Source organism: Salvelinus sp. IW2-2015, linkage group LG9 (genome assembly GCF_002910315.2).
Source record: "Salvelinus sp. IW2-2015 linkage group LG9, ASM291031v2, whole genome shotgun sequence".
In the NCBI taxonomy this organism is placed as follows: Eukaryota; Metazoa; Chordata; class Actinopteri; order Salmoniformes; family Salmonidae; genus Salvelinus; species Salvelinus sp. IW2-2015.
In genome coordinates this window covers 1,051,018-1,071,056 of record NC_036849.1, presented here as the reverse complement: position 1 = coordinate 1,071,056, position 20,039 = coordinate 1,051,018, and the positions used below count along the sequence as shown (strand labels likewise).

Here is a 20,039-nt window from a genome sequence, read left to right as displayed (position 1 = left end):
TACTATCAAGACATCATCCTGAACATTTAAACATTGTGAACAATGAACATGCTAAAGTCAAAAGGTCTTCAGAAAATGAGACAGTGCAGTCCAAGACACCGTAGACCAGGGGTGAGCAAACATTTGGCTCGAGTGCCACATCGGAATTTCAAAATTCAACAGAGGGCAACATGTTTTTTTGACCGATTTGTTTGTCAAAACAAATTTGCTGGACAGAAAAAGGGCAGTTACTTGAAAATATATAGGTTCATTTCTACATACTACAATTTCTCCAGCCCACTGGCCGTAGTTTGCCCAGCCCTGCCGTAAACTATACAGTACATTCGGAAAGTAATCAGACCCCTTGACTTTTCCACATTTTGTTACGTTAGAGCCTTATTCTAAAACGTATTAAACTGTTTTTTTCCCTTATCTACACACAATACCCAATAATGACAAAGCGAAAACAGGTTTTTAGACATTTTAGCAAACTTATAAAAAATGTAAAACAGAAATAGCTTGTTTACATAAGTATTCAGACCCTTTGCTATGAGACACAAAATTGAGCTCCGGTGCATCCTGTTTCCATTGATCACCCTTGAGATGTTTCTACAACTTGATTGGAGTACACTTGTGGTAAATTCAATTGATTGGATATGATGTGGAAAGGCACACACTTGTCTATACAAGGTCCTACAGTTGACAGTGCATGTCAGAGCAAAAACCAAGCCATGAGGTCAACGGAATTGTCCGTAGCGCTCTGAGACAGGATTGTTTCGAGGCACAGATCTGGGGAAGGGTACCAAAACATTCCTGCAGCATTGAAGTGGCCTCAATAATTCAACACAGTGGCCTCAATAATTCTTAAATGGAAGAAGTTTGGAACCACCAAGATCAGGGAAGTGACCAAGAACCCGATGGTCACTCTGACAGAGCTACAGAGTTCCTCAGTGGAGATGGGAGAACCTTCCAGAAGGACAACCATCTCTACAGCACTCCACCAATCAAGAATTTATGGTAGAGTGGCCAGACAGAAGCCACTCCTCAGTAAAAAGCACGACAGCTCGCTTGGAGTTTGCCAAAAGGCACCTAAAGGACTCTCAGACCATGAGAAACAAGATTCTCTGGTCTGATGAAACCAAGATTGAACTCTTTGGCCTGAATGCCAAGCGTCACACCTGGAGGAAACCTGGCACCATCCCTATGGTGAAGCATGGTGGTGGCAGCATCATGCTGTGGGGATGTTTTTTAGCAGCAGAGATTGGGAGACTAGTTAGGATCGAGGGAAAGATGAACAGAGCAAAGTACAGAGAGACCCTTGATGAAAACCTGCTCTAGAGCGCTCAGGATCTCAGACTGGGGTGAAGGTTCACCATCCAACAGAACGACCCTAAACTCACAGCCAAGACAACACAGGAGTGGCTTCGGGAAAAGTCTATGAATTTTCTTGAGTGGCACAGCCAGAGCCCCGAACTTGAACCCGATTTAACCTCTCCGGAGAGACCTGAAAATTGCTGTGCAGCGACGCTCCCCATCCAACCTGACAGAGCTTGAGAGGATCTGCAGAGAAGAAATGGGAGAAACTCCTAATACAGGTCTGCCAAGCTTGTAGAGTCATACCCAAGAAGACTTGAGGCTATAATCTCTGCCAAAGGTGCTTCAACAAAGTACAGAGTAAAGGGTCTGAATACTTATGTAAATGTGATATCAGTTTTTTTTTTTTTTTTATAATGCATTTGCAGAAATGTCCAAAAACCTTGCTTTGTCATTATGGGGTATTGTGTGTAGATGGATGAGGGGGAAAAAACTATTTAAACCATTTTAAAACATGGCTGTAACGTAACAAAATGTGGAAAAAGTCAAGGGGTCTGAATACTTTCCGAATGCACTGTACATCATATAGCTCTATAGAATCAACAGCTTCACTACATATTCACATACTTGCTACTGTTCCCTATACATTCATTCATTCATTCATTCCTGTCATTTACAGTCCATTAGTTCCTGGCTACAGTCCTCCAGACTTAATGACGTTCCTATTCTGTAGTGGGAGAACCCAGTGAGCCTGAGTAGAACAGCATGGTAATGTGAATGTGAGGCTCATAAGCGTGAGCACTGTGCAGATGGAGAGATACAAGTCTGCCGCAGGGAATAGAGGAATGATGACGATGAGAGGAATGATGATGATGGAGGAGAGAGAGCGAGAGAGTAAGATAAGAGCTATGGGGAGGAGGAGAAGAGAGCTAGGGAAGAGAAAGAGACAGTGTCTTTACGGTACGACTATGTTAATCTCTTAATATGGAGAGAACAGGGCCAAGAGGCACCCCCCTCTGCTTTTCAACCCCCTCTCTACATGTGCCTCAGCGGTAACGTTCTGAAAGCAGTTCGAAAACATTCCAGAGCTATTATCGGAACATTCTAAACGCAGTCACGTTCTCAAAACGGTTACCTGAACATTCTCGAGCTGCTAAATTCCTATCCAGTCATATTCTACAAATCTGTTACCGGCATATTCTAAAACGGTCACGTTCTAAAAGCTGTTACAATCTCAAAACAGCTGGATTCTTGACAACCCATAGTGCTTCCTGATAGGCCGAGGAGTGTTTGAGCCATACCAGCACCACCATCAAAATCATCTCCGCCTTGTGCCTCAGGCATAGAGTACCATATGCACAATATCATGGCCTCAGAAGCTGTATTGCTTTATCGACACAGAGGGAGATTGTAAAGCACTTATTCCACAGTAGTAATGGGCACATTGGAAAGCAGCTACATTCTCAAGCTGTCCCTGTGCATTGGAGAGGCCTGTTCAACGTGACAGCGGCTACACCCGACAGCAGACAGGAACTCTGCATGTTCAACGGTCTCTCTACGAGCAACTCGAAACGGTTGCAACACAATGGCGCTGAGATCACTCCTGAGATGAATTTGCTCCTATATGAATGTATTTTTTTGTATAACATGAACAAGTCTTGTAGCGCTATTGTCCCGCCACCCACCAACCCCTCTTTTACGCTACTGCTACTCTCTGTTCATCATATATGCATAGACACTTTAACCATATCTACATGGACCTACTACCTCAATCAGCCTGACTAACCGGTGTCTGTATGTAGCCTCGCTACTGTATATAGCCTGTCTTTTTACTGTTGTTTTATTTCTTTACCTACCTATTGTTCACCTAATACCTTTTTTTGCGCTATTGGTTAGAGCCTGTAAGTAAGCATTTCACTGTAAGGTGATACACCTGTTGTATTCCGCGCACGTGACAAATAAACTTTGATTGGGATTTGATATCCTTTGTCAGGCCATACATGTTTATCACTAAAAGGCTAGCTACTAGCTTCGGTTCCCAAGTGTCCTATATATTTGTTCAGAGTGAACGAGACTGGAGAGTATCGTAACGTAACGTGAGACTACCAGGCTACCTTTAAAAACATAGGGTGAATAATGACAATGAAGTATTGACTTCCCAGGTGCTCAGATTTATTTTAATTGGACAAAAATGCTGTCCGTGCCTTGGTGTGTTCTGTTACCGTACGGTCTCAGCAAAACATGTGAAGGGCTAACGTTCCCATCATGTTTGAGTGTTAGGTCAGCAGTTCGACTATCAGGTTCAAACTCATCACTAAATCATGCGATTATGAATTATACAAACTACAGTACGTGGGTCTGACGCAATGATTATGGTGACTACACGTGAGAACAGTATAGCTGGAATCGACTTCATTATGCAAATACGCCAAACTGTGATAAAGTCCTGGTAAAACCGCATGTATTCCCAGAGTGGAACATCTAGGAATCCTTAATCAGTTGTAGATCTTACCCTCGACAGCCTAGGGAGCAATCTGCCCGCGTGCTTGGGGCACCACACCTTGGCCATAGAATAAGGCTCACCATTTATGCTAATTTCACTGATGATCAAATATGCAAATGTTTGCACACTGGCCCTAGTCCCATAGGTGGCTCCTGCGGGGAAGAAAAAAATGTCTGATGTTCCCAAAACAATAATTTATGAGACAAACAAAACAGTCTAAGGAAACAGCAGTTGAACGACACCACAGTGGCTGTATCAGAAAGGCAGTGTCCAATACGACTCTTGGAAACGCAACAGAAGCACAACACAAACAGTACAGCGAATACGGCATCCCATATTCTGACACTTGGCTGAGGCTTGAGCGGGGCTCTTCAAGAAACAGCAAAGCCACAGTGTAGTGGGTCCATAGCTTTGTCCAGATACAGGTCCATAGCTTGAAACAGCATATTGCAGAGCCATGCTTTTAGTTTGGTGAAACAGCATATTGCAGAGCCATGCTTTTAGTTTGGTGAAACAGCATATTGCAGAGCCATGCTTTTAGTTTGGTGAAACAGCATGTAGCAGAGCCATGCTTTTTTAGTCTTTTCACAAGAGAGGAGAACTGACAGCTTGTGGAGCCAACAGTAAGTACCAGTCCAGATACACACAGTGGGACTGCATATGTCACCACAAATGGTCTTAGGGGGGGAAAACAAACACAAAAATGGAAACAGTGCAAAAACGGAAGGAAAAAAAGAACGCTCTCCTCTCAAAGAGCCAACCGGTTTACTGTATTCATCAACACTGCTTCTTCTCAAGCTGTTCCATGACACACACTGTGACACAGACTGTTGAGTGTGCAGAGAGAATATTCATTTCTAAACTCTAACGAAGGACTGTTTGTTAGATTATACATTTTTTAGCATAAAACTGAAGTCATATGCAGTGTATTTGAAAAGCATTCAAACTCCGTCCCTTTTGCCACATTTTGCTACATTACAGCCTTATTTTAAAATGGATTACACACTTTCCCCCCGTCAATCTACACAAAATACCCCATAATAACAGTTTTTTAGAAATGTATGCTAATTTCTTACAAATAATAACAGAAATACGTTATTTACATAAGTATTCAGACCCTTTGCTATGAGACTAGAAATTGAGCTCAGATGCTTCCTGCTCCCATTGATCATCCTTGAGATGTTTCTACAACTTGGAGTCTACCTGTGGTAAATTCTAATGATTGGATATGATTTGTAAAGGCACACACCTGTCTATATAAGGTCCACAGTGGATGTCAGAGAAAAAACCAAGCCATAAGGTCAAAGGAATTGTCCGTAGCGCTCGGAGGTACAGGGAAGGGTACCTAAAAATGACTGCAGCATTGAAGGTCCCCAAGAACACAGTGGCCTGAATAATTTTTTAATGGAAGCAGTTTGGAACCACCAAGACTCTTCCTAGAGCTGGCCGCCCAGCCAAATGTTTGCCCTGCTAGAACTGCCCCGGTCAACTGTTCGTCGGGAGCTTCATAAAATGGGTTTCCAATGCCGAGCAGCTGCACACAAGCCTAAGATCACCATGCGCAATGCCAAGCATCGGCTGGAGTGATGTAAAGCTCGCCGCCATTGGACTCTGGAGCAGTGGAGACGTGTTCTCTGGAGTGATTAATCACGCTTCATCATCTGGTAGTCTGATGGACAAATCTGGGTTTGTCAAGTTTGATGGAGGAGGAATAATGGTCTAGGGCTGTTTTTCATGGTTCAGGCTAGGCCCCTTAGTTATAGTGAAGGAGAATATTAACGCCTCAGCATACAATGACATTGTAGACGATTCTGCGCTTCTGACTTTGTTGCAACAGTTCAGGGAAGGCCCTGTCCTGTTTCAACATGACAATGTTCCAACATCTAGTGGAAAGCCTTGTCAGAAGAGTGGAGGCTGTATTAGCAGCAAAGGGGGGACCAACTCCATATTAATGCCCATGATTTTGGAATGAGATGTTAGATGAGCAGGTGTCTACATACTTTTGGTCATGTAGTGTATACGTTTGTCTTTCAATAAGTGTTGCTGTTTATAGTCTGGATAGGGAAATTCTAGTTAAGTGCTGCCCTTCTACTCAATAGCCTACTTAATCATTGCTTTGAACTGCTGAATGCTCAGTACTTGTGACTGAAGTATTGGAACATGGACTTGGACTGGTTTCAGGTCAATTCATGATAACTTTGTAATACTTGGTGGCTGTGTCTGTTGGGGGGAGTATTTTTCTTCACCTCTTCTAGGCAATCAGCAATTAGTGTTGCACTTCAATCTTCAATCAAGCGCCGGTGTTGTCGCCCAAAACAAAGACGTTCTGCCAAGTTGTTCTGCCGAGTTATTTGAGGAAGGCTTCACACGACTCTCTTACTTGAGTATCTTACCTACTGTAGTTATTTTCAGATTCTCATTTTGCTCTTTCGTAGCTTTGTCAAGTATGTGTGCGATTTCGGCACGCACAACCCATGTGGAATTGGAACTGCCGATAGGCGGTCAACAATGCTGACTTCCTCGGTCTTTGTCACCCTAAAGTCCCTAGACTTTCTGGCCCCTGTCGAAGACACGGATCACCCCAGAGAACACGACACTGCTACTCCAGCTGCTCTCTCATCATGTCATCTCATAGTCCAAGAGCATATGGTTGTCGTAGTGGTGGCACAGGGCTACTCATTTCTCCTTTTCCCCACTCTCTCACCACTCCATCTCCTCATTTGAATTCCATGCTGTCACTGTCACTTGTCCACTCAAGCTTAACATTGGTTGTCAAATATCACCCACCAGGTGCCCTTGGAGAGTTCTTCAATGAGCTTGACACCTTGATAAGCTTATTTCCCGACGATGGCAACAACTCATCGTACGGGGCGACGTCAACCTCCCGATGCCTGACTTCAACTAATTTCTTTCCCCTCCTTGCCTCTTTTGACCACACCCGTTTCCCAGTCCCCTCCCACTTACAAGGCAGGCAATACACGTGACCTCATCTTTACTAGAGGCTGTTTGCTTACTAATCTCACCGCAACCCCCCTCCAGGTCTCTGATCACAAATGTGTTTATTTTTTTCTCACTCTCTCCTCCAACCCTGCCCACTAAGCCCCCACCCAGATGGTCATGTGCCGTTGCAATCTAAACTCTCTCTTCTATCCTATCAGCTCTCCCTTCTGCTGAATCATTTTCCCTCCTGTGTCCCGACTGCCTCTTTGACCCTACTCTCCTCCCTTTCCGCCTCCTTTGACTTCCACTGTCCCCTTTCCTCCTGCACGGCTCAAACCTCCCCTCCCGCTCCGTGGCTGAATGACTCACTGCGTGCACATAGAAAATGGAAGATAACTAAACTTCCGTTGGACATATCAACCTTCCACTCCCTATCCACATTCTCTTCTTCTGTATCCGCTGCTGAAGCCACTTCCCTCCTTAAATCCTCCACCCCTCCCTTTCTGTGGACGACTTTGTCAACCACTTTGAAAAAAAAGTTTGATGACATCCACTCCTCATTCACTCAGCCTACGGAGTCCACTGGTCCCAGTCACACAGAACTACCTTACGCCTTGACCTCTTTCTTCCCTCTCTCTCCAGATGACTAGTGATGTCCAGCCGCCCGACAACCTGCCCACATGGTGCTTGCCTACGAAGCGGCGAGGGGAACTGCCCCTCCCTACTGTCAGGCTATGCTCAAACCCTACATCTCAACCAGAGTACTCCGTTCTGACACCACTGGTCTCTTGTCTGTCCCACCCCTACGGGAGGTTAGCTCCCGCTCAGCCCAGTCAAAGCTCTTCTCTGTCCTGGCACCCAATGGTGCCCCAGATGCTAGGACAGCAGAGTCCCTGCCCATCTTCCAAAAACATCTAAAACCCTACCTCTTCAAAGAATATCTTAAAAGGACATATCCACACATAACATTTACATATGACAATATTTTTTGTGAACAAGTGTTTAATTTTGTCGTTATAATAAGGTTGGTAGCAACATGTGAACATTTTTGTGGAAATCTGTTGCAGCTCAAGTCGACTACAAAACCCACAATGCAATGCTCTCTCTATGGGCTTTCTGGCTAGCTAGGTGGGTGGCTAGCTAAGTAGGTAGTTAGTTAGCAAACATAGCTACACGCAATAATAGCAAAGTCAATACCAGAACGTGAAATAGTAGTTAGTGCAGTTTGTTTAGGTGATTTTACAGCTATCAATTTAGGAGTCTGCAATCTCACCCTGTTCAACCTGCAGAGTTTGACATTCGCTACCGCACCATGCAATGCACCCTGTGCTAAAGTGGCAGACAAATAGGAAAACTGTGTTAGAAGAGCGCCTTTATCGCAACGCTACGTCATACCAGACAAATTTCTGTCTGCTTGAACAGCAATAGCTCAGATACACATGAGAACATGAAATGACCCAGGGAATCGATAGAACATCGCTCAGAGATGCACAAAAACAGTATAACTTTCAAAATGGGTGAATCTTTACTTTAAATAAGACATCTCAGTCTTTTTAGGCGCACTTGTCTTTTCTTACTAGTACTGACTTCAGGAAATTGTTTATTACTACGACTGTGATCGTCTCAGTCGCTCTGGAAAAGAGTTACTAAAATGTAAATGTAAAATATGTAGGATGGGGTTGTATAGGAGAGTGTGTAGTGTAGGATGGGGTTGTCCTAGGCTATGGCAGGTCACTTGCTAACCCCCAGCGTTTGGCAGTGAGAAAGAGGATGGTGAGTCACAAGAGGAAGAGCCCAAAGAGCCCATATGGAGACAGGAAGGACAGGGTGAGCCTGCCCTCTTTGGTGGCCGTGGGTAGACGGAGGCGGTGTGTGTCGGGCGGAACAGAAGCCATCTTGTCACACTCGTATAGCCCTACACAACAAGACAACCCGCTGCTGCCAAGCACACTGACATGTGTTGGTGATATTTTGGAATCCAATCCTTATAAAAGCATGTTCATCTCTTTTGTCCAAGGCTGAGTGCTGGCACCGCTCAGGCCGTGTTAAATGATGTGACCGGACACAGATGGACACAGACAGGGAGGGGGGCGGAGGGGGTCCTTATCTTATTAGTTAGTGTGTTTATAAACAGACTTCACAGTTGATGCATCACCTCTGGATGTCAAGTCCACATACAATCATTAAAGTGATGATAGAGGTTTTTATATATACACTTCTGGAAGTAGCACTCACGAGCCAAAATGGCTCCAGGAAAATGTTGCAATTGTGTACAACGTATGATACATACAACGTATGATATGTTACGTCCTGAAGATTTTTGTTTTTTAATATGTTTCCAAGTCGTACAATATGTTACAAGTTTGTAAGTGCTTAAGATCCCGTTCAACCTCTTGAAGACTAAAACAGCAAGACACACACGCCATTAGGGAGACGATGTACATTTATATGCTCAGCTGGCTGCAAGTTTCACGTTTTGTCACATGTAAAACAGTACGGGGGAGTGTGGTTAGTTGAGCCACCGCTTGTTTCTAAGAAACCATACACACAATGAATCACATGAGCAAATATTTAGGAAGAGGTTCATTCATTTAATGGAGTCTGAAGGAAGAAACCACATGGAAAAATGTAATTTGTGTAATAGGTTTCATGATGCTTGCATCCAAACCAAAGTAGATTGTTTTATATATCAGCTTGGGTCTTTAGAAGCTAAAATATGAAGTTGAAAACCAAGCATGAAAGTTCATCCTTAACTGTCATAGTCTAATATAGTCAAAATGTTTGCCATGTGGTAAGTTGAGCCAATGGCCACCATAGCACATTAAAGCAGACAGAAATTTGGCTTGTCTTGTCGCATCGCTGCAACTCCCGTACGGACTCGGGAAAGGCAAAGGTCGAGAGCCGTGCGTCCTCCGAAACATAACCCAACAAAGCCGCACTGCTTCTTGACACAACGCCACTTAACCCAAGCCGCATCAATGTGTCGGAGGAAACACAGTACACCTGGCGACCGTGTCAGTGTGCACTGCACCCGGCCAGCCACAGGAGTCGCTCATGCCGGCCAAAGCTTCCCCTAACCAAAGCTTCCCCTAACCCGGACGACGCTGGGCCAATTGTGCGCCGCCCCATGGGTCTTCCGGTCGCGGCCAGCTGCGACAGAGCCTGGACTTGAACCTAGAATCTCGAGTGGCACAGCTAGCACTGCGATGCAGCGCCTTAGACCGCTGCGCCACTCGGGAGGCCCTTTGGTATTCAGACTTACGGCGCTCTGCAGGTGTGGCTACCTTGCGCACTCAGAATATATTTCATTCAACCGATGAAAACCCTCCCACTTGCTGGCCAACAGATTTTCTTGGAGTTTTCATTCAAAGGGATTTTCAGTATATTTATCTTAAGCCAGCTCTTTAAATACGGTGCACTTTGATTATAATTTTGTCGACAGAACAGGTTCATAATATAGGGATCAATGAAATAGAGCCATCTATGCACATTTGTCTCCGTTTCAGCACCAACTGGTAGATTAAAAAAATACTCTGATCTTGTAGATTACTTAGGCACATTTTAGGGTTAGGAAAGTATGTATGAATCATTTGGAGAACCTTTACGCATGACATACTGTATATTGATGAATAATAAATAGTGGGTTGATTCATCCTGAAAGTTGCCATATTCAAGTTCAATCAATGACATATTGGAAGATGAAAAAAAAGTGTACAATAGGTGTTCAACAATAGTCCTATAAATCTACCCTAATTCTCACTAATCATGGAACTGTTGACAACGGTAACATGACAACGGTAAAAACATCAACTCGGCAGGGTCAGCCCTATAGAAGCCTATAGCTTGGGTCTCCAAATTTCATCCACGCAAATTATGAAAAGGGCCCACAATTACAATTCTGAATAATATTACAGCTATTTCTAGCCTATTTCACGACGCAATACATCACGTTGATATTATTTTCAGTTTGCTTCCATATGGCTGGTTTCACATACAGGGATCATAAGGAAAAATGATTTTAAAACAATCGCTGTGTGTATTTTACAATCCCCTTCTCCAAACGGATTACTCACTTACCTAGCTCTCATCAATAGATCTTATCAAGTTGTAAATTACAGTGCATGGTGTTATTTCCAAATCAGAAAAAAAAAAGTTGATGCTTTTTCCACCTTGGAACCGGTAGGATTTGCTAGACCTTATTCATCGTTTCCTCGCACGTAAAGGTGGTGCCATTATTGGGGGAATTAAATCAAGGTCAGAATACGGCGGATCTGTATACACACACCTCCTCCACACCATTTATTGGAGCAGCCATGAATAGTGGGTGAATAGCATGCTACGCTCAAGCTTAAGAGAGAGAGAAAAGCGCATACAATGGAAATTACGTTCCATTTACGCAAGCTTAACTCCGATCTGGGCCGACATGCATAGTATTTATGCAATGTGTCATGCAATATGAACTCAAGCATTGTTATTGTTACAGACATCATCATGCCCTGTGTATACAAATGTAAAACAAGAAGGGGCGTATCCCCCCTTGAGGTTCTTGAGAGAGCAGCCAAGGAAGTGAGAGACGGGAAGATGTTCATTCAAGCAGCAGCAAGAGATTATTATTATTTTTTTGACTGAATGACACAGAAGAGGTACACTGACAAAAAAAGTAAACATGTGCCTGTACAAAAGAGAGGCCATGATAGAGTAGCAGGGGACACACAAGGTCTGAGCTTCCTAAACCTATCAAGAATCTCAAGAGACCAGCTTCATGGGCATAGTAGCCTCAAATGATGAGAACTTGCCTACGAATTGGGACATTGAAACAACATCCCTGTCCCAGACAACTGGTCAAGAAATGGAAGAATAAGTGATATTGAACAGAGAGATATGTACACTGAGGGTACAAAACATTAGGAACACCTGCTCTTTCAATGGCATAGACAGACCAGGTGAATCCATGTGAGCGCTGTGATCCATTATTGATGTCACTTGTTAAATCCACTTCAATAGGTGTAGATGAAGGGGAGGAGATGGGTTAAAGAAGGATGTTTAAACCTTGAAACAATTGAGACATGGATGGTGCATGTGTGCTATTCAAAGGGTGAATGGGCAAGACAAAATACTTAAGTGCCTTTGAACGGGGTATGGTAATAGGTGCCAGGCACACCGGTTTCAGTGTGTCGAGAACTGCAACGTTGCTGGGTTTTTCACGCTCAACAGTTTCCCGTGAATATCAAGAATGGTCCATCACCCAATGGACATCCAGCCAACTTGACACAACTGTGGAAAGCATTGGAGTCAACATGGGCAAGCATCCCTGTGGAACATTTGACACCTTGTAGAGTCCGTGCCCCGACGAAATAAGGCTGTTCTGAGGGAAAAAGGGGGTGCAACTCAACATAAGGTATTCCTAATGTTTTCTACACTCAGTGTAAATCTGAAGGTATGCATACATTTACGATATACAATATACCACACCCCCATTCCATGAATTAAACTGATCAACCAGCACCATCACCCACTGTCCCCAAGGCAGCTCAACTTACCCTGTCCCCATTCTCCACTTACCCCATTCCCGGGTAAGTTGTGCCAAGAGACCACTTTTTTTGGACAAACTATGATTTCAAAACTGTCATGTTTACATGAATTCTGATTATTTCCAGGGATACACAACATCCTGAAATACACTGAGTGTACAAAACATTCCTAATATCGAGTTGTGCGATTGAAGTGGATTTAACAAGTGACATAAATAAGGGGTCATAGATTTCACCTGGATTCACCTGGTCAGTCTATGTCATGGAAAGAGCAGATGTTCTTAATGTTTCGTACACAGTGCATATATAGACATCTTTGTTGTTAGAAAGAATAGTACATTTCCCTTGACGCAGTGATGCTGAATGTAAAAATGGCTCAACTTTCCCCACTCTCCCCTAGAGTGAAATGCCTAGCTTTTCCCCCAATAATGCACAATAGAGGTAGTAATATAGATAAGAAACAAAACAAGTGAAATGTGAGAGAAGAGAAAGAAGAAAATAAAAGAAACACGAAAATGCCATGTCTTATATACAGGTCAGTGCAGTACCATTATTCCAATGTAGAGGGTGCTGGAGTGATTGAGGAAGGAATGTACATGTAAACAGGGGTAAAAGTGGCAGAATAAATACTAAATGGTTATAATAATCGTAATAAACAATATAGCAGCAACAAATTGTAATATTAATCACTATAATCAAACAATTATGGCAGCAGCATACAGTGCCTTCAGAAAGTATTCATACCCCTTTACATATTACACATTTTGTTGTGTTACAGCCTGAATTCAAAATGGATTAAATTGATTTGTTTTCCCACCAATCTACACACATTACCCCATAATGACAAAGTGAAAACATGTTTAGACATTTTTGCAAATTGATTGAAAATGAAATAAAGAAATCTAATTTACATAAGTATTCACACCTGTGAGTAATACATTGTAGCAGCACCTTTGGCAGCGATTACAGCTGTGAGACTTTTTAGGTAGGTCTCTAAGAGCTTTCACACCTGGATTGCCTAACATTTACCCATTATTCTTTTCAAAATTCTTCAAAGCTCTGTCAAATTGGTTGCTGATCATTGCTAGAGAACCATTTTCAGGTCTTGCCTTGGGATTTTCTACTAGATGTAAGTCAAAACTGTAGCTCAGCAACTCAGGAACATTCATTGTCTTCTTGGTAAGCAACTACAGTGTAGATTCGGCCTTGTGTTTTAGGTTATTGTCCTGTTGAAAGGTGAATTAATCTCCCAGTGTCTGGTGGAACCAGACAACCAGGTTTTCCTCAAGGATTTTACGTGTGCTTAGCTCCATTCCGTTTCTTTTTTATCCTGAAAAACTCCCCAGTCCTAAACGATTAAACATACCCATAATATGATGCAGCCACCACTATGCTTGAAAATATGGAGAGTGGTACTCCATAATGTGTCGTATTGGATTTACCCCAAAACATGTGCCTTGTTGCAAACAGGATGCATGTTTTGGAATATTTTTATTCTGTACAGAATTCCTTCTTTTCACTCTGTCAATTAGGTTAGTATTGTGGAGTACCTACAATGTTTTTGATCCATCCTGAATTCTCCCATCACAGCCATTAAACGCTAACCGTTTTAAAATCACCATTGGGTGTATTGATACACCATCCAAAGTGTAATTAATAACTTCACCATGCTCAAAGGAATCATCAGCGTCTGCTTTTTAATTTTTTTACTCATTTACCAATAGGTGCACTTCTTTGCAAGGCATTGAAAACCCTCCCTGGTCTTTGTGGTTGAATCTGTGTTTGAAATTCACTGCTCAACTGAGGGACCTTACAGATAATTGTATGTCTGGGGGACAAAGACAAGGTAGTCAATAAAAAAATACTGTTAAATACTATTATTGTCCATGCAAATTTTGTGACCTCCTGACCTTATTTAGGATGTCATAACAAAGGGGTTGAATACTTATTGACTAAAGACATTTCAGCTTTTAATTTAATTAATTTGTAAACATAAAAAAAACAAAAAAACATAATTCCACCTTGACATGAGGTCAAAGTGACAAAACTAATCTCAATTTAATACATTTTAGATTTTCCACAACAAAATATGGAAAAAGTCAAGGGGTGTGAATACTTTCTGAAGTCACTACGTGGTGCTCCTCCCTCTATCATACTTCACCCCTCCAATAAGTCCCTTGATGTGTGAGTGTATGTGTGAGACACTCTGATTAATGTGGTTCACTCAGTCAGTAAAGAGGTTGTGCATGAGGGAGCAGCGGCAAAACACAAACACACACTAAACAAACTAATCGAAAAACAAACACACTCCTGCCAGCCACTGAACGCTCCCTTCCTGCCACAGCAGCAATAGCCTATTTTGAGCCAACTTGAAGCCTGAACATCTCCTAATTCAAGCACACTTCTCTCGTATGAATCTAAAAATCATAAAAACAAGGACTTTTACAGCCAAAATAATACAAGTATAATTTCTCCAAGAGGCACACCTTCTTCAAGGATGCTACAGCAAAGGGTGCAGGTCTTAACAGTCTGCTAGAGCGAGACGTGTTATGGCTTTTAACAGAAAAGGAGGGTCAAATGTTGTATTTTGATGGTGCATTTGGTAAATCTGGAGGATTAAAAAGAAACGCACAGAGAGAGAGAGAGAGAGAGAGAGAGAGAGAGAGAGAGAGAGAGAGAGCAGGAGTTCAAAATTCTGCCCCTAGTCTGCTCTCAGGAAGTGATGTCTTAAGCAGTAAACCTGCATGAAACACACTGTAGGCCCACTGAACATAATGACTTAGGCCTTGTCCACGACCATGTGACAGAGTTCACGACCTCAGCACATCAATGGTATAGTATAATTACAAAATGTCACTGGTATGTTTTAGTACCACTCACCCAGGGTTAAAAAAAAATCAGCTATCTATCTAAAGTGCCAGTCCCTTACTGTCGTTGTGATACCTGACACTCATATTGTGTGTGGCGCGAAACACACACACACAGTGTGTGTGTCGGGACTATCAGAGGAAACACATTGATAATTCCCTACCCTGTATTTAGAGAGAAGGTATTTACACATATTCAGGAGCAGGAAATGTGTGTGGATGTCACGCCTTGCTGCTCGTACAACCTTAATCTCTTCCGAGGCACTGAATGATGATGTGAGTGCCGGGAAAAATCTAGAATAGGCCTGCCAATGAATGCCTTCTCACACAAATAGCCTACCCTGATTTGACTTCATAAGCTGGCTGGAAACATAGACAAAGTAATATCTGCCGCAGCAGACCTGCAACACACACACTTAAAAGAGTTGAAACTTTTCTAACCATATGAGGAACAACAGACGAGTGAAAAAGAAATGTTGATGTAGTTTTCTAATTACCAATAATTTGTCCGTTGGAAAGAATTTATAATAAAAGTAGACAGCTGTTGAAACTTTAAATTCACAATGAACATGTCTGGCATTTATTGACAATTGAACAAAGTTAAATCAAATCAATCAAATGTATTTATAAAGCCCTTCTTACATCAGCTGATGTCACAAAGTGCCGTACAGAAACCCAGCCTAAAACCCCAAACAGCAAGCAATGCCGGTGTAGAAGCACGGTGGCTAGGAAAAACGCCCTAGAAAGGCCAGAACCTAGGAAGAAACCTAGAGGAACCAGGCAATGAGGGGTGGCCTCTTCTGGCTGTGCCGGGTGGAGATTATAACAGAACATGGCCAAGATGTTTAAATGTTCATAGATGATAATAATCACAGTGGTTGTCGAGGGTGCAACAGGTCAGCACCTCAGGAGTAAGGAAGCAGAAATCTGTCAGGCATGAAAGATTAACTTAAATTGCTCCTCTGACTCACATACTGTAGCTAACACATGTTTAATGAAAATCTCAGGACAAATGAAGTTAAGCCTGGCAGCCTTTAATGTTAAGCAGAAGTCTGCTTAAGTGTTTAGTACAGTGCCTCTGGCTGGATTATGTCATCACAGGATCAATTATCTGCAATCAGACTCATTCATTGGACAGCAGCTTTCCAAAACCAACTTCTCTACGTTGTCTTCTATTTTCCTTCCATCTTGAATTTAGTTTTAAAAATGTCCAATTAACTAAAATACATTTCTCTGGAACACTAGTCTGGTAGTATCTCTAGGAGCAGGTCCAGAAACAGTGTTTTGCTATGAAAGTATAATTACGTCGGAACACCCGAGTATCTCTAGGATCAGGTCCAGGATCAGTGTCTTGCTGTAAGAGAGAAACACTACCTGTCTGTCTGCCTCCAAGCTACACCTCTCTGTGCGATCAATAATGCCTGATCTAAATAGAGCCAGGGGACGTGGGAAACAGCTTTGGCTTTCAACTGAACAACTCTGTCGTAAACAGAGGTGCGCATGCGTGCGTGCGTGGATAGAGAGAGATGGAGGAGTAGAAAAGAAAGGAGAGACTGAGGGATAATTTGGCTGCTGCAGTGAACCCAACTAACCATGACAGGACCATCTAACAATCGCACACACACGCGCGCGCGCACACCGAGATCAGAAAGTGACAGAGGGACCAAGGAAAGTCGTGCCCAAATAACAGAACAATTACCTCGTCTCAGACAGAGTCTAAAAGCCTGTCATAACAAAACAGACACAAGACCCATCTACAGTATAACCAAAACGCTTCTGGAACCAACAGTCCTTATTTAGAACCAATGTGCTTTCAGAACCAAGGGCCTGATTTACCAAGCTTTTCACCAGACAATATTCCCACTGGTTTAGTTCATAGTGGGATAAAATGCTAAACAAAAGCTGAAAAACTACACTGTCCCCATATTCACAATCAATAAACATACACACACATCTACTCCAGGATCTACCCAAATCCCGCTCCCCAGGCCTACCTCCTTCCCCAGGTCTTCTCTGATGACCTGCTGAATCTCCTCCATAGAGCTCTGCGGTGCTCTGCTGTGCAGGACTTTGAGGGTGGAGGTGTACTCCTCAGGTAGGAGGTAGTCAAGGGCTCCCAGGTGTTGACCCACCTTGATGAAGGTGCCTCGGTTGGCGCAGCACAGGTTACGCAGTCTCTCAGCTGACCGACGGTGCACCTGCAGGGGAGGGGGGGGGAGAGGGCACACATGTCATTGGAATAATGGTTGACGACTCATCATCGTCCTTTCATTGTCATAATCATCAACATCATGGCCGTAAGTCAAGGTCATCACAGTCAACGTCGTCATTGTTAGCGTCAGTGTCATGAACGCCATCATCGTTATCAAAACAGACTCCGTTTTGTACCAACAGGGCATGGGAATAGATGCCAAATACAAAAACACACACACACGTTCAGCATTATCTCTCAAGCACATTGTTGCATCTGAAGGGCTGTTAAGTGTAATGTGATTTCCATGCGTGTGTGAACCAGCTGGTGGAGTTGATAATGTCACTCTCCTGGGACCTGTGCAAATAAAGGGGTGTGAAATGAGCTCCCTTTAGCCCCGCTGCCCTGCCAAAAACACACAGGCTCTTCCTGCACCCCCCCTGTACCCCTCTGTAACCCCCTTAACCGTCAGGGGACCACTCCACATCAGCACCATCTGGGAACAGAGGCTCACTTCATTATATGACTTCCCCTTCAGCCACTCAGATGTGGCTATATGGCTGCCAGCTAGCATTAGACATCAACCACTGTAGCACTAGCCATCAGCTAGCATCAGCTACCAGTCATCAATTAGCATTAGCCTTTCCATCTGCTAGCATCATCCAACAGCTAGCCTATTGTAACAGAGTTAAGAACATACAGTAAGCTCACTCAAGTTTCCAGTTTTAATAGTCATATATACAGGATACACATGGTATACGAAACGATCACTTGCCGGTTCCTTCTCGACAATGCAACAACGATAAGACATTTTAAACAAAAAAACTCCAAAGCTAGCTTGAAATGTCACAGATGGAGACACCTTTTGGGTGGCTCAACCCGTTGGAACGCTGTAAAGGAGTATGGTCCTCTACAGGACCATACTCCTGTAAAGGACTTGCTTCGCGTTCTTAGGAAACTATGTAGTATTTTGTTTTTTTTGTGTGTTATTTCTTACATTGTTACCCCAGGAAATCTTAGGTTTTATTACATACAGTCGGGAGGAACTATAAGAGCAACGGCAACTCACCAACATTACGACCAGGAATACGACTTTCCCGAAGCGGATCCTCTGTTTGGTCCACCACCCAGAACAATGGATAGGATCCCAGCCGGCAACCCAAAACAACGGTGCCGCAGAAGGGGCAGACGGAGCGGTAAACTTGTCAGGCTCCATAGGCGTGCACATTGCGCACCGATCCCGAGCATACTACTAGCCAATGTCCAGTCTCTTGACAACAAGGTAGACGAAATCCGAGCAAGGGTTGCCTTCCAGAGAGACATCAGAGACTGTAACGTTCTTTGTTTCACGGAAACATGGCTCATTCGAGACACGCTATCGGAGTCGGTACAGACACCTGGTTTCTTCACGCATCGCGCCGCCAGAATCAAGCATCTCTCTGGTAAGAAGAAGGGCGGGGGTGTATGCCTTATGATTAATGAGACATGGTGTGATCATAACAACATACGGGAACTCAAGTCCTTTTGTTCACCTGACTTAGAATTCCTTACAATCAAATGCCAACTGCATATCTACCAAGAGAATTGTCTTCGATTATAATCACAGTTGTGTATATTCCCCCCAAGCAGACACATCGACGGTCCTGAAAGAACTTAATTTGACTATGTAAACTGGAAACCACATATCCTGAGGCTGCATCTATTGTAGCTGGGGATTTTAACAAGGCTAATCTGAAAACAAGGCTCCCTAAATTTTACCAGCATATCGATTGCGCGACCCGGGCTGGCAAAACCCTGGATCATTGTTATTCTCACGTCCGCGACGCATATAAAGCCCTTCCCCGCCCTTCTTTCGGAAAAGCTGACCACGACTCCATTTTGTTGCAGCCAGCCTATAGACAGAAACTAAAACAGGAAGCACCCGTGCTCAGGTCTGTTCAACGCTGGTCCGACCAATCGGATTCCACGCTTCAAGATTGCTTCGATCACGTGGAATGGCATATGTTCCGCATAGCGTCGAACAACAACATTGATGAACACGCTGATTCGGTGAGCGAGTTCATTAGCAAGTGCATCGGTGGTGATGTACCCACAGCGTCTATTAAAACCTTCCAACCAGAAACCGTGGATTGATGGCAGCATTCGCGCAAAACTGAAAGCGTGAACCACGGCTTTGAATCAGGGCAAGGTGACCGGAAACATGACCGAATACAAACAGTGTAGCTATTCCCTCCGCAAGGCAATCAGACAAGCTAAGCGTCAGTATAGAGACAAAGTAGAGTTGCAATTCAACGGCTCAGACACGAGAGGTATGTGGCAGGGTCTACAGTCGATCACGGACTACAAAAGAAAAACCAGACCCATCGCGTACTACAGCTGAAGGCCCAGACAGCATCCCCGGCCGCGTCCTCGGAGAATGTGCAGACCAGCTGGCTGGGTTGTTTACGGACATATTCAACCAATCCTTATCCCAGTCTGCTGTTCCCACATGCTTCAAGAGGGCCACCATTGTTCATGTTCCCAAGAAAGCTAAGGTAACTGAGCTAAATGACTACCGCCCCGTAGCACTCACTTCCGTCATCATGAAGTGCTTTGAGAGACTAGTCAAAGACCATATCACCTCCACCCTACCTGACACCCTAGATCCACTCCAATTTGCTTACCGCCCCAATACGTCCACAGATGAAGCAATCGCAATCACACTGCCCTAACCC

At 43.6% G+C, this 20,039-nt stretch overlaps 1 protein-coding gene across 2 annotated transcripts in view; it reads right to left on the bottom strand.

Moving 5' to 3' along the window:
- Positions 1-20,039, bottom strand: part of adck1 (aarF domain containing kinase 1) — a 167,439-nt gene that overhangs the window by 88,248 nt on the left and 59,152 nt on the right. For both annotated transcript variants that reach the window (XM_023993906.2, XM_023993907.2), the window contains exon 4: positions 17,129-17,332. In XM_023993906.2, coding sequence (XP_023849674.1) covers positions 17,129-17,332 — 204 coding nt within the window. The remainder of the gene's footprint in view (positions 1-17,128; positions 17,333-20,039) is intronic.